General features: G+C 37.1%; 1 protein-coding gene across 1 annotated transcript in view; it reads right to left on the bottom strand.

Moving 5' to 3' along the window:
* Positions 1-16354, bottom strand: part of DIAPH3 (diaphanous related formin 3) — a 482479-nt gene that overhangs the window by 280873 nt on the left and 185252 nt on the right. Inside the window, exons 16-17 of the mRNA XM_046664521.1 lie at positions 13124-13432; positions 12235-12349 (exon numbers count right to left, since the gene is read on the bottom strand). Coding sequence (XP_046520477.1) covers positions 12235-12349; positions 13124-13432 — 424 coding nt within the window. The remainder of the gene's footprint in view (positions 1-12234; positions 12350-13123; positions 13433-16354) is intronic.

Below are 16354 nucleotides of genomic sequence, written 5' to 3'. Positions count from 1 at the left end.
GTATGAAGTCGGGAAGAGGTGGATTTTTGCCTTTCTAATGGTGTAACCTTGAGGGCCACATTTTTAACCACTCTGAGCCTCAGCCTCTTCACAGTAAAATGGGACAAAGGCCTAAATCTTATGACGTAAGGACTGGACACAGTTACCGGGGCTGAGTTACTCATTTTCGCCTTTACTGTGATTTCTATTTTTTTCCCCCCAACAGCTGCTCTGGCCTTCTTACAACCCCTAACAAAAACAAGAATAATGAGAAGCTTTGATTTATTGAGGTGGTAGGTTATGCTTATTCATCACGAACAAATTCACAAAAAGAGCTTTTCCAATAAAGTACACCTCAGAGATACAAAAGTGGGCATGGGATGATCAAGTCATTTGCCTACTCTGCACTCAACAATCTTGCTGGGTAAAAAAAAATCAAACAGCCATCCAGTGATTACTCAATTTCGGATTTATCTGGTTTATGGAACAATATTCTTTCATATACACATATACGTGTGTGTATATATACCTACGTACATAAATATACACATATATATAGTAATCCTATTATAAAAGTCTTGTCACCACACTAAAGCTGACACAAACTGCTGTTTTTCTTACTGCTGGTATTGAAAACACAGCTCAATCTGTGAGAGCATGTAATGGAAATACAAATGATCGGCCAATTTAAAAAGCTCATATTCACTTTTATACAGATATGTAAGATTTTAAAGGAAGTAAAATAAAACTGGGAAAATTGAAAAAAAACACTTTTCAGAAAAAGGATAATTTTAAAATAGCAAAATATACACACTCCAAAGACTGATGTCCCTTGTTTTAAAAACAAAATTATCCCATTGGCTGTTTCAACTCTTCTGGGTCGAATCTAACGCTACGGGAGCAGAAAGCCAGACTGTCCCACTGTGACCTGTGAAGTGCTGAAAAATAATTGGTTCTCTAATTGAAAAAGAAAAGAAGATTAAAGAAGGAAGAAGAGCTTTGCTTCACGAAGAACGAGTCTAAGGCAATATGATGACAGAAGTGTAGACTGGCAAATGACTAAGAGCCAACAATTAAATGAAAATAAATTGCTTATTTTGTGTGAAATATGGTAGCATTAGATGTTTTGATAAATGCTATTTCCTTCAGTGATGAAGTTTTTCCAATTAAGCTTTCTATATATTGTATTTTACATTATCCAGTGAAATATGCAATTACAATAACATATGTTTTCCAGGTTGTAACAAAATTACATATTCACATCCATTTATAGATGTTTATTGGGTCTGAGGAATATTTGGACCAGGAAAAGGTCCCTGTTCCCAAAGTCCCTATCACATAAAAATAATTATTCAGATAAAAATATGTTGTGAAACATCATAAAACAAGAGTAACAATCTGTATTTTAAAATACAACTAAACTTTAAGGTGAGGAAATTATTGTCTTTAAACATCAATGTAGAGACAGTTATCTTTCAAAAGTTAGTAACATATAAAACGTCTTTTTCTAAATTAGAACCAGTCTCTCTTTCTTCCTTAAAATACAAAGGAGCAAGTGAGAGTGAAGAACCAATTTGTTTTTAAATGCCAAAGGTTCTTTACTGTATATTTTCAGAGGGTATTTCTGGTTTGGAAAAAACATGAAGTAAAAAATAAATAACTTCCCAGAAAAAAATGACATTAATAGTATAACATTGCAAACTGGGAAATATACAATAGACTGTGATACCTGTTGCACATTAATTAAATGTGGTAGATTTGAATGAAGAAGGGGAAAAAAAATCTTTCCTGGCACTTAGAAAGACATTTTATAGGGATTTTTCCTAAAACTCCAGAAAGGCTCTTAGCTGTGATAACAAAAACATATGTTAATGTGATTAGTAAAGATCCAAAGCTCAATAAACATTTAGTGAACAGAACAAATGATTTAAAAAGTTAAGTCAAAATGCCACAGGACCCTAAAATGGCATTCCTGCAAAGGGACTGCAGGGCTGAAGGAAACTGACTTAGTTTTAATGAGTGGAATTAACAGGGCCAAGCACCTTGTGAAATGTCGCAATTTTATGGCATCCCATTGTCCCACCCCTTCCATCCTCCTCTGCCACAGCTGTCCCTGTCGTATCCCTGGAACCTGTGACTATGTTACCTTGCAAGGAAAAAGGAACTTGGCAGATATGACTGAGGTTAAAGACCCCAAAAGTGGGAGATTAGCCCAGATTATCCAGGTGGGCCCAATTTAATCACGTGTCTTGAAAAGACTCTTTCCTGCTTAGGTCGGAGTCTGAGAAAGATGTAATCAAGGAAGCCAGGTGATAGAGAGGGACTGTAAGGACTCACCTCGCTGCTACTGACTGAAGATTGGAGGAAAGGGGCCACTGAAGATGAGGAATGTGGGCGGCCTCTAGAAGCTAGAAAAGGCAAGAAACAAGACTCTCCCCTACAGCCTCCAGAACAGAGCCTCCCTAGAGCTGTCCAGTAGCCCTGCTGACACTTGACTGTAGCCCAGGGAGACCCACACTGGACTTCTAATGTCTAGAACTCTACGACAATAAATGTGTGTTGTTTAAGCTGCTAAATTTGCAGAAACTTGTTATAGAAGCAAAAGAAAACTAACACAAAGCCCCATTTGTGAGCATCATCATTCCTCCCACCTTTGCTAGCTAAGCTATGCTGAAACTGGAGGGAAAGCAAAGAAAACAGACAAGCTAACCTAGAGTCCTCACGTCACTGGGATGTTGAATTTACCAACTCCAGAACCACCAAGCACCAGACTTCTTGTTTAAATCATTTCTTTTTTTTTTTTCCCTAAAGAAGATTCGCCCTGAGCTAACATTCATGCCAATCTTCCTCTATTTTTTAGTATGTGGGCTGCCAGCACAGCACGGCCGCTAACAGAGGGGTGTAGGTCCACACCCAGGAACCAAACTTGGGCCACTGAAGCAGAGTGTACCGAGCTTAACCACTAGGCCACCGGGGCTGGCCCTTGTCTAAGTCAGTTTTAACTGGATACTGTTTCCTGCAGGCAAACATCCTCACAAATTCCAAAGTCTTCCAATCTTGGATTTGGGAGCTATAAGTCATTCTGAGATAAATACTTTCTACTTCAAGAGTTTTACCCCTTTATCTATTACATAACAAGCTATTATAGAAGTAGAAATATCAATACTCATTTTCAATTAAGCTGTAAACCAACGACATCTCTTCACGTATTTCCTTAATTTGTCACCAGTCTGGGAAGCAAGAATTAGGCTAAACCATATGAAGTTCTTAACACATCAAAACAGTAGAATTTCAACAATTGTATACGACTCACCTAAATAATTCCTTTAGCTTAAATCACAAAGCTGGAGGAGAAAAAAAGAAGCAATCTATTCTTGAAAAATTATCACTCCTCTGAGCCTTCTGCTAGCACTCTATGAAACTAAGAAAATTAACAGTTATCATCCTTCCTGCAAACCCTGGGGAGAATTGAGGCCATAAGCTCTCTGTGGCGCTCTTATTTGCCTATCAACTGAAGGTTCCCCACGCCTTAACGCATCCCAGTTCCATAATTATATTAAGCCATCCATACCATCCTCACTAATCTTGGAAGCTGTAAATAACTGTCAAAAATAATAATGAATTATTAACAAAAACCACTGAGGTTTCATAAAGAACTAAATGAGCTTTTCAAGATCACTCTCAAGTCATCAGCTCAATGCTCTCAAACTGAATCACGCCAAGAAAAGCAAGGTTAAAATCTTCAGTTTTTATTCATACATTACATCAATGACATAAACTGAAAGAAAGAGTCATGGAGAAACTCAGAAATAGTGAAACAAATGAGGGGGGGTGGAAACCAGGTCTTTATATTTATTCCTTATTCAACAAATTCCTCTCTCTAGGAACTTAAAGCATTTGACAGTTAAGTCATAAACTAATATGAAAGAAAAAAGATGTACAGAATAATCTTCTACTACTATTTTCTAAAGTTAATCATACAGACCAGTGTTACAGAAGTCTTCATAAGTGACTTGTAATAGGCCAGTGAACATAGCAGTTTCATGGTCTAGAAGGCTTCGTTTGGAAGTGGGGCCAGAGCTGGAGGGAGGAAATTTGACCTGCTGCTATTGTGGAAGATTCAAGGATGATACACAAAACTTGACAAGTGAGAATGAGTGTGCATTCTCAAAATTTCAGTTCAGCTAATATTTCCTGGGAAACTACGATGAACTGGGCACTGCAAAAGATGCTTTAAAATATTCATTATATAATCCTCACAATAACCTTGTGAGATGGGTAGCATTGCCCCCATTTTAGAGGAAAAACAACTACAGTGGTAAAAGCCAGGGTCGCACACTTGTAGGGTGGACTCCACGGTCCCTCACTGCTCCCGTGCACTCCACAGCATGGTGTTAGTATTTACAGCTCAAATACTTACAGAAGTGAATAGAGGTACCAAATGATGAAAGATGGTCTTAATAAAAAGCGGCAAGTTTTTAAAGCCTTTAATATAAATTGTGGGATCAGGGTGAACTGCTGTGGGGCAGTGGCAAGGGGGCAGGAGATGAGAGGAAAATTATTTTAAATCAAAGAAGAGCACTTTAAATAAAACATAATAGGATTCCTTTTAATCAGAGAAGCAGCGTGGCAAAGCAGAAGGAGCAATGGCTGCAGACTCAGATCTGTATTCCATTCAGAGTGACGGCTCCTTCTAGCTGAATTTCACTTGAAGAGTAACTTTTTCTTACATATAAAATGTATGTAATATGTGCCTTGATTCTTTCATAGGATTGTTTTGGAGAGCAAGTAAAATCATATAAATGAACTAAACTACTAAAAAAAAAAGGCATACATTATTAATACGGTTGTTTTATTATTGTCTAATTAAGGAGTGAGTTTTACATTTTTCCAGATTTGATATATGCTTTTATTAACAAATGCATTACCACAGTGTGTTAAAGTGTATTCAAAAATGGATGGCCTGCTATTGAAACCACTGTAAAATATTATCCTAAGTTGGATGAACTATCTTATTACAAATAACATACTGGCCTCTTGAATTAAAATAAAAAACACCTTTGTGAAAAGGCTGCAGTTGAGGCCAGGCAGACCTCTGACCTCCACCCACTCCCACTACAAATCAGAAAGACTACAGCAGGGTTCCTAACCTTTTTTCCCTTGGACCCCACTGACTGTTATAGAACTGAACTCCTTCTCAGGATAATTTTTAAATGCACAAAATACATAGGACTTCAAAGAAAGCAAATTATACTCAAATGCAGCTATCAAAATGCATTCAACACCAGTTTATGAAATAGTAACTAACATAAATGCATAGCAGCCATGGAGATGTCCTGCTCAGATCTCCCGTTAGGAAAGAACTTTCCACTCTGTTGCAAGAAGTGCACTTAGCTGACAGGCTCCAAGCTGTCAGCACCCTCAGGATCCTCCTTAGCTTTTGAGCCTAGGCCAGGCTCTTCCTGGGCAGCTGCCAGCCAATGACCGAGCGTGACAGGAGTGCTAAGGCCTGGCTATTAGGGCCCATCCTGCGGCAGCTCTATCAGCCATTCTCTGCTCCAGAGCTCCCTCCCAGCTGGGGCGGCTGAAAATTTGTCACATTAGCATCATGGCCTAAGGTTTTCCCTGCCCAGTCCTGCTTTTCCCCACCTTCTACTTCTCACAAGCTTTACCCACCCCACGCTCCCTAAAAACACTTCTTGCCTTCCCACATCTCAGCGTCTGCTTCCTGGAGGACCCAACTGATGAAATATGCTTCTTTATTAAAGTATTAAATAATGAGATCTAGCTGCAGATGTAACTACTCTAATTTTGAAGTAGTGATGAGTTTCAGTGATATTTTGAGGTATCTGAAATAATTCTAATGTGGTATGAAAGTAGATGGGAAATTTACAAATAGAACTGGCCTGGGTACTGCTGTGTGTGTTGCCTATATTTATAATCGAAGAAAAAGCTAAATTTCAATTAGAGGTTAATGAAAGTGACGGTGTTATTTTTTCTTATCCAAGTTCACACACCTCAAGTTAAGAACACTTGGATTAGCATGTGTCTGATTTTGAAGTATTTATTCTTTTAAGTACAGACATGCACTTAGTCAAGTTAGAGCTGTGAAAACCAAGGGTCTCTAACCTGGTGTTCTCCTCAGATGCCACCAAACGTGTGAAAGGTTGTGTTAAATGCACAGAATATGTTACAAAGTATAAGATCATATGCCCAAATGATTTAACCCCGAGGGACAAAAAATGGCTAACTTACCTAAACACATGAATATATAACTACCTCAAAATCTAATGGGTGAAATTCAAGGCTATAAAATACACTAAAGTTATTATCATAAAGTTTTCTTCCGTTAAAAAAGAATTTACTACAGTATTTAATATCGAATTCCTACAACACATAATCCAGCAAGAAGCCCCCTGCATCTCCTTATGACTCTCCTACCATGACCTCACTCTCTGTGTGCTCCAAGGATGAAATCAAGTGACAATGCTCACTCCACAGGATTCTCTTCTAAGTCTGGCAAATGGTGCGTATAGAGATGGATGAGGTGGGCAGGGCGGAGTGGAGAAGAGGGGAAGTGAAGAGCCAGATTTACAAAGTGTTATTTTAAGATTAAGACAGCACTTTCAGGAGGATGAGCCTCATTTATATTTTCAGGTGAATGATACTGTGCACTAATTCTGAGTTGGAGCCCTGAGTGATAGAGCATAATGCAGACAAGGCAAAGAATAACTGCCTGAAATAGGGAAGCGCTCTTTGAGCCCTGAGTAAAAGGTGAATGAGGCAGAAGATGGGAAGAAAATGGGAGAGGAACCCTGAGAGAAAAAGGTGTGTGATAACAATGGAATGTAATGGCTTTACAATTTTGTTAAGGGGCGATGGGTACGGGGCACCACTGAAAATTGCTACCAGAATTAAAATACCAACCAAGGTAGACTTGTAATATGAAAGCAAGACAGCATGCCCCAGTCTACCACTAGTCAAGGGCCTCCAGTTGAACTCAGTACCCTAATATCATTCCTTTCTCCAATGGAAGAAGCCCAAGAGAAGAGAGAAAAAAGAAAAACAACCTCTGTGTATGGGCACACATCCCCCAATACTCACAAGTTCAAGCCGCCTCCTTTTCTGTTTATAGCATCCGTACAACATACAAGACACACGCCTATTCACAGGGAACTTTAAAATTTCTATCACATCATGCCAAAGATATGCTTATAACCAAGCATGTAAGTGAAGCATTTCGTGGACTTGAAAGCCGCCTGCAGCTCGAGGTTAAATAAACCCACTTTCTTTAGCCTCTCTCTTTAGGTTCTATTTCTCTAAAGCTTTCAGAATAAGTATCTGTTTCTTTAGCAACTCAGAAACACAATATAATAGGTAACAATGAGATACTTTCTAATGGTGAAACAAGACATTCCTGACCTATCTCATAATTTCCTTACGTCTTTAGTTCTTTCGAGATTCAGCCACAGACAAAAACCAAATGATAAATCCCTAGGGAAATATTTAATTCTCCACTGACTTCCTCCCTAATCTTTCCAAATAGTGTTTGTCGAACGTCTTTTCAGAAACCTTTCACATGTTTAAGAGATGTTGCATTCATTTTGGCACCATCTCTTTATTAACATGCATTCCCTGGAAACATATTTCTCTGTTATAAATTACATCGTTCATCTTAATGCAGGCTTGTGAGGTGGTTAAGGATTTTTTTATACACTATTGTTCATATAAAGGAATAAATTGTGTTTCAAATACAAAGCGACATCCTGAACACAGCCAAGTCCTTGGAATAATCCATGGCTTATCACTCCCTACCCCAATACTTTGTCCACTGAACTATGATGCCAGAAATCTAAGCTTGATTTGTTTTTAAGTGCATAATCCATTAACCGTTTCCATATGCCATAACTGTTCAGCTGAGAAATTATTTATAAACCAGTTTACTCGCCCTATCTGGCAAATATGATGCACCTGTTATAAAATGTGATTACTTAGAAAGCTAACAATTGTGGAATCACATTTTCATAATAAATCAGTCTAAGTGAATTAGACTATGCATATACTTTCAGAAAGCACTTTAATCCCTATTAACAGTTTGTGAATAATGAAAGTAATTAATATTAATTTTAGTTGATAAATCCAACACTGATAACCTGTTAGTACACTTTAATCCATTTTCCAACAGCATGTAAAAATTAACCAACAGATGCTACCAATCTGGTAAAAAATACGCAGGTCATTAGCATTATTTTGACGATACCAAATGTTCGATATATGAATATTGTGATTAAATTTTGAAGAGATATATAAACAATGTTCTTTTATAACCTTGTTAAGTCTTAACAGAAGCCGAAGACAATAAAATATCACAGTCGTTTCTAAAATCAAAATCAGCATTTGTTGTTCCACTCTTCATTCTTCGGCTTCAACCAAGAACTGGACTGAGCTTCACTGAGACTGTGAAAGCAACATGAGAACAGGGCACACATCTGCCTCTCTCACTACAGTGTCCCCAGTGCTCAACACCAGGCCCAGCATACGAGGGGTACCCAAGAAATGTTGACTTGAATAGTGATGGCCAAATATAGGAGAGAGAAAAAGCAGGAGAAATGAATGAGAGGAAGAGAAAAAAGACGATTGGGAAAAATGCCTACATGTTCTTTTCAGAAGAATTTTAAATATGAAAAGCTAAGATGTATCTCAAAAACTCAGAACTGAGCGAAGCAAGGAAACCAGTGTCAGATTTTTCCCCCCGAGGAAGATTAGCCCTGAGCTAACTGCTGCCAATCCTCCTTTTTTTGCTGAGGAAGACTGGCCCTGAGGTAACATCTATGCCCATCGTCCTCTACGTTATATGTGGGATGCCTGCCACAGCCTGGCTTGCCAAGTGGTGCCATGTCCGCACCTGGGATCTGAACCGGGAAACCCCGGGCCGCTGAAGTGGAACGTGCACACTTAACCACTGCGCCACCAGGCCAGCTCCAAAGTGAGATATTTGATAGCAACATAAGATATAAAAGTGATAGAATTGAATCAGGAAAAAATGTTGATTTCACAGGAAAAGGCTTAGAGAGGAGGTTTCTAGACTCCTTAAGATATGATACCAGGCACTTTCCCATTGAAACAATGTTATAAATATCACAGGGAGGAGATTAGCTTAAACAAAATAACTAAAATCCACTTAAAAAAATATATAAATACACAATAAAGGGCAACATGAGTTAAGAGGAAATGTCCAAGCTCTTAACTGAGTATCTTGCTATGTCTACAAGCAGGTGCAGCAAGGTGGCATTTGGGGGAGTTAGAATTGTTATGCAGGAGAAAACCCTCATCAGAGATGTGGTAAAGATTAAGCACGGTAACATGAAGATGACCCAGTTCAAGGACGGGTACACCACAGGGCTCTCTAGGTATTATTACATCATCTTCCTTTTCCAACTCTTAGAGTATGAGACCTCTAAAACCCAATCATATTCATCTAAAAGTTCCAGAAATCTAAAGCAGTGTCTTCTGTTAAAAAAAAAAAAACAAACAAAAAAAAAGCCATACTTAGTAACAAAAAGTATAGAACATGTGAGAGAAAATTTCAAGCCTCTCTTTAAATGACTGGATTCTGTTCCTTTCTTCTTTCTGCTTATTTCCAATACTTTAGAAGAGCAAAGGATTGGCATCTACCATTTTAAATGCCTGGGAGGGAAGATACACCTTTGTAATCAGAGAAATAGCTCTGTTTCTAAGTCCAAAGAGTTACTGCAATAAAAAACAGATATACCATTTCTCTAACAACTCACTATTCTTGGGTAATCTGAATCCTTTGTCCTTCTCTGCCAAGTTGCGATGCAAACCAATGAGGAAAATCAGCCAGTAGCCAATGCCTCTACCTCCCTCTGCTTGCTAGGGAGTGGAGAGCAACTGTATTTCCACCTTGGACTGAACAATAAATACGTGACTAGCTTTCATTTTGAATTCTGCGGAAATTACAAAATTGATTCAAACAGAATAACCTTGGCATCATGGGAGACAGGCAAATGTTAACAGCCAGCAGCCAGGCCATGAATAAGGAGACAACAAGGAGCAATCTGCCAACTCTACGAGCCCTTAGGCTTGTCTAAGTTTTCCAGACACCTTTCTCTTGTCTTCCTTTCTGATCTTTCCTATAAAATATTTTTGGAAGGCAGCAATGAATGACCTTTTGCAATAAGATACTCAACTACTAGTAAAGCCAAAAGCACACTTAAGACTCCTCATAATACTTTCCGGGAATTATTCTTTAAAATTCAGACCAAAAAATAGTGACCTTCACAGCATGTCTTCTGTTGGCATTGCCCAGGGTTACAACCCTGGGCTTCCACATCTTTTCTATGCACCGTGGAAATATCCACTGTCACAGAAAAGAGAAGTAGCATTTGAGCTGAGAGAAAAGAAGTCATAGCCCTGTACCAGCCCCTAATTCAAATGAAAGAGAGACTCTGGGTAGAGAGGACAGCATGAGCAAAAGGCAGAGGGATGGATGTATGAAATATTCAGAAAATGATCATTTCCTTACCTTAACCTTTATAACTAGTATTAGAGTGAGCAAATACATTGGTTTTTTTCAACCTTGAATCTGAAGGCTAAAGTTAGATGACTTAAGAATTTTTTAAAGGTCCAATTATTTCATTTAGGGCTAACACTACAGCTAAATTAAAGACATGCTAACAAGTTTCCCTTTTGAGCCTCATTAATTAAGAAAGTAATCAGAGTAAAGAGGGGAAAAAAGAGAGAGTGTAGCTGGATGGCAGTATTACTTAAATAGCGTTAGGTGCCACCATTTACACCTATTAGGAAAGCAAAGGGAAAACTAATCAATTCCAGATTATGAAATCTGAAATTCTGAAGCATTTTACATGTAAATACACATTTTAACTGCCATATATTTTCCTTGATTGCCTGAGGAGTGCACTAATCTTATTCAAAGAAAATTTTGATTCTCCATAATCAAAAGGTAAAATTAAGATCTGCTTACTTCACAAGTTTTGCTAGGATAAGCTTGCTGAGAAAATTCCCCCTGTCTTCAAAGATCAAAATACATCATTTTTACTATTTTGGTCGAGACCAACAGTGCTCAAAAACTTCTGCTGAAGGTTTTCGATTTACCACAAATTCTAGAAAGTTACCTTGATTTACAATTACCTTTTAGAGTTTCTAACTTGGAATTACTTTTTAGAAAGTGTTGCTAATTTACAATCATACTTTAGAAAGTATTTCAAAGGAATGTAAATGAGTTTTTAGTATCTACCAACATCCCTTGGTTACTGTGATGATCAAGTTAAATCAGATATAAAGCATCTAGCATGATGTGTAGTAAATAGTAGGCATTTTAAGTGATCAATTCTTCCCTCTCTTTATCAAGCCTTCCCACTTCCATCCAGCACAACCTCCCCCTCTCCAGCTCTCTCTGTGCTCAATGAGCCCAGGGACATAAGCAGCATAAGTCTATGGTGAAGAGTGTTCTTTTTTGAAAATTAAAGATAATCACTGATCCAAGTGGCTTGTACTACAAGACCTAAAATGTAAGCATTACATACTACTAAAAAATTAACTTAACAGTATATATAAGTGGCTATCAGCCCCGAAACAAAAGTGGTGTAGGCTCACAAGACTGGATGAAATAAATTCAATTTTCAGACAAGAGTAATACCTAAACATAAATGTTTAAAAAAAAAATCACACTGAATAGGTAAAAGTTATCACAAAATTTGGGAAATGAATTCCATTGCTTCAATGAAAAGATCATATAACTTACTCAAACACTCGTATTTCAAGCTAACTTTCAAGATTCTTTATAAATTTGATATTCTATCCCATGTGACTCTACTAATATATTAAATGGTGTTAAAATCCTGACTAGAGGAAGGCTCATATTTTGCTTTTGTTTTTCTATTTCTCATTAACTAAAAGGAATTCTCATGCTAAAATTCTCTCTGAAAATATCCTCCTTCGTGAAGGGTTAATTTAGCACATGTTCAACAAAGGTATTATATAGAAAACTTAAAGTTTTGCATTAATTATTTGCATTTTAAAATTGCTTCTTTGATTCTCTAAATAACAAAATTTGCTTTTTAAGCCTTTCATTAGAGCATTTATTTACACCCATTAATAAAGTAAAAATATCATGGATATTACTCTTAAAATAATACTTTCTAGAAGTTAATATATAAAAAGTGGCAGTGTTATAACACTAAAGTTAACAAATAACCAAGATGTTAAACTTACCTTTTTGTTGGCAACAAAATGTATTCTCCAGTTTACAAAGCAAATCAATATTTTCATACTTATTTTCATTTGCTTTTATCCAGAAGCAGTTTTCAGTCATTTCATGAGGTCTGATCTGCAATCAGAGACGACTGATTCATAAATAGTTGGCTGTTTCATCTGTCCCAACCCAACCGCTCCGTGGAGACCCAGCCTCCCATAGCTGTCTGCAGACGTTTAGGAAGTAGTCCCTGCAAGACTTTCCCCAAAGTGTGTTCAGTGAAATACAAATTCTGCAGAAAGTTAAGGTTTTATTAGGGGGAAGAAAGATTCCACTATTAAGTAGTTGGGGATTTGAAGCCGAATGAAATGAAGTTTATTTCCTCTCAGTTCTTCTTCTCAGTCTTTAGTAACATTCCTGTGCACTATGACTCTCCAAGTGCAGGATACATGACACAGCACTTCCCAAGGTTATGTGACCACGAAACCATCTTCCTGCAGGATTCAGAATTCCTGTGTCCCGACTAAATATCAGCTTCTGACAACTAGTAATACTTTTCCCAATGGCTACCAACATAGAAAATTTGGTAAGAACACTAACTTTTTTGTACTTTTGAGAAACATTTCATAAATATAGGACTTAATCACGATAATGTTGAATTATCAATTACAAATCAAATTCCATTGTAACTACCAGTGTCGACTGCCATCAAATTGATAAACCAGAAAGCTTTGGCTGAGAGCAAAGGGCTCTGTCTCAACACTTTTATTTAAAAAAAAAAAAAAAAAAAGCCAGTTTGTTTAGTGTCACTTTGATTAGGGTTCTCACTGGAAATTATATATAAGTAAATACAAAATTAAATTTTAATCTAGGTAACAGTATGTTTTCCTCCATTTATTTCTGTTTTACCTTTAACCAATTCAATCTTCTCATGTTGGCTTCAGGTTTAAATTCCTTCTTTGGCTTTAACCCAAATGGCAGGGCTGGTGGAGGAGGAGAGTTTCGTCCACTGAGAAATCCCAGGGGAGGTGGTGGAGGCACAGGACCCCCAAATGGCATCGGCATTCCTGGGAGTGGAGGAGGGGGTGGGGGAGGGGGTGGAGGTGGCGCTCCTCCACAAAAAGGCAGTGGGGGAGCAGGAGGAAGTGCTGGGTGGCTGGTTCCATTTTCTTTTGACAGGGGTAAAGAGGTATTTGTACCAGCTGGTAAAGCACCAAACTAGAGGGGGAAAAAAATAAGGAACATAACTAAGAACATTCTACAAAACATGTAAAAAGTACACTTTCCTCAAAAGTAAGTTATTTTAAACAAAAAATAATTGAATATCATTAATTTCATGTGGTTTAACCTAAGAACAAAATTCCAAAGTCTTTTCCCAATTTAAGAATACAATTATAGCTTTTGTTTTCATAAAAGTGTAATTTCCAGAAATATTATTCCCCATTTTGAGAAAGTTATGGCCATCCAGGTGGAGATGTCTAGGAAGGAAATGGCTATATGCATCTAAAAGATTTGAAAGTCAGCAGTTTCTAGGTGACAGTTGAAATCACAAGAGCAGATAAGTTCTCCCAGAGTATGTAGCATGAGGAAAGGTCTATGCACAGAATTCTATGGAACATTAGCATTTAAATGAGAAGTAAAAAAAAAAAAAAACAAAATTAAAAATAACATACAGAAAAAAAGACAAATAATCTTTTTGCCACATCATGCCTTTTCCCCTGAGAAAAAAATCTAAAATTCTTAGTAGGACCTACAAGGGCCCATCATAATCTGTTCCCTGTGTACTGGTCTTTCAAGTGAATTTCATACACAATTCTGTATATATGCCAACCTTCTACTGTTTTCAGGGCCTTTGGACATGCTATTCACTCTGTCTGGAACATTCTCTTCACCTGGCCATCTCCTACTGGTTCTTTCAGTCCCAGCTAATATGTCCCATCCTCAGGAAAGTCTTATCTAACCACTCATTTTTACAGTGATAGCACCCTATACTTCTCCTTGATAGCTCTTGTCAAAAGCGCTAAGTAATTGGGGCTGGCCCCGTGGCCGAGTGGTTAAGTTCGCGCGCTCCGCTGCAGGCGGCCCAGTGTTTCGTTGGTTCGAATCCTGGGCGCGGACATGACACTGCTCATCAAACCACGCTGAGGCAGCGTCCCATATGCCACAACTAGAAGGACCCACAACGAAGAATATACAACTATGTACTGGGGGGCTTTGGGGAGAAAAAGGAAAAAAAAAAAAAAGTGCTAAGTAATTATTTAAGAAATCATTAGCACTTACCTCTTTGACAGATTACAAATTCCATGAGGGAAGTGACTATGTCTGTATAATTCACTACTCTTTCCCCAGCATCCAAAGTTGAGTGTGGCAAATAACAGTTATTGACTAAATACGTGGAGGATAAACGAATTGAAGACAAGAAAAGGCAAGCACAGGGTCATGAATCACAAGTGAAGAGAGTGACCCAGAAAAAGGCTATTCTACAACATCGAATGTCACAGAGAAGCAAAGTAAAATCGGGTGAGAAAAAGAGCCAAATGTGGCCACTGGTCCTTTCGTCCTTATGTTTCCATGGCTTGATAAGAATTTAATGGATGCATTTTGATTACCATAAAGATGATCTAGGTTGATCAATAATTTTTTGTGATATTATTTTCCCAAAATTACTATCTTCAATTCTGAGTCATATATATATATATATATATATATTTATGAACATATAAACTATCTTGCAAATGGTGGGCATTTAGTAAATGTTAATGTCATTTTAAAAGTTTTACAGCACAATTATGGCAAACAGATCATGTATAAAAGCCTTAAATCAACATCTGAGACCTACACAAAGAAAAAGTGTTATAAAAGAAGTTGAAATCGTAAGTGAAAGAACATGCCTTATCAAAAACATTAACTATAACGAAGAATCAGTTTAGTGTTTCACTGGGATGCTGTGATCATGGATAGTACTGTCCTTTCAATGTTAAGGATGTATGTATATTGTACTCACACTAAATATACATTTTATATTTAACTATTAATGTCTTAAACACATGGTTGAATTTCTGCTCTAGACTAGGTTCATTTGATAGACTATGTGAATATATCATTCATGAGGCCAGACATCATGACTATCTTGCTCACCATTATATGCCCAGCGCTTAAAAATGCTCAGTTATTAAGTGACTAAAGGAATGGAAACATAAATAGAACATATTTTATTCATAACCTTCATAATCAGCAGAGCTTTGATCAAAGACAACTATCTTAAGACAAATGGAGAGATTTCACAAGAAACACACTAATCCAAAGAAAGAATTTGCCAGTTGTTCTTCAAAATGAATATGGTGGCCAATATCGTCTCTAATTCCAAGCTTGCTTATGAAAGCCATAAACACAGGTCACCATTATTCCCAAATTAAAGCAGGAGGCTCCTTGTTTTACCCTCAGTTTCAAAACATAAATTTATTCCCATTTTATATAAAAGCATATGCAGCAATAATATAGCCAAAGACAGTAAATATGTTTTTTTAAATAAACTAGAATTTCCTAGTAAATTTACAAGTAATCCTTCACCTGGGAAAAATTAAAAAGAAAAGAAAGTCTTTAAATTTATATTAGACCAGACCAGGAAAAACTTCTCATAAATATTTCAGCCATTGTCTATAACTCAATTTGAATAATACAACAGAATCAAATGTTTCTTTTAATATGAAAGACAAGGAACCTCATGGGAAAGATGAAAAATTTCAATAAGTTGTTGTACTCTCTTCTTGCACACTAAAGAAAGATCATTGAGAATAATTTTCGTGTAGATAGGAGCTTTTCATTTTTTTTTTCTAAAATTGAACACTAACAGATAGCTATAGAGTATCTTCAGATAAACTCTGTAACAAAACTATCCACTAAGTATTTTAAAGAAAAAAAATTGCCAGTAATACAGAAAATAGTATACTAACATAAGAAATAGTATACCTGAGACTATTTCAATATAACCATAAATTAGGATGAAAGGAAATAGCAAAACTATACATATCGCTCATCCTATATGTAAATGTATATAAAGAAATTTAGCTCTGAATATTCTCCCTTCTTACTTTCATCCCTTTAAAACATGCAGATGACATATTTCTTGCTATCTGAATG

This window comes from Equus quagga, chromosome 6 (assembly GCF_021613505.1).
Source record: "Equus quagga isolate Etosha38 chromosome 6, UCLA_HA_Equagga_1.0, whole genome shotgun sequence".
Taxonomy (NCBI): Eukaryota; Metazoa; Chordata; class Mammalia; order Perissodactyla; family Equidae; genus Equus; species Equus quagga.
This window is presented reverse-complemented; position numbering and strand designations above follow the sequence as displayed.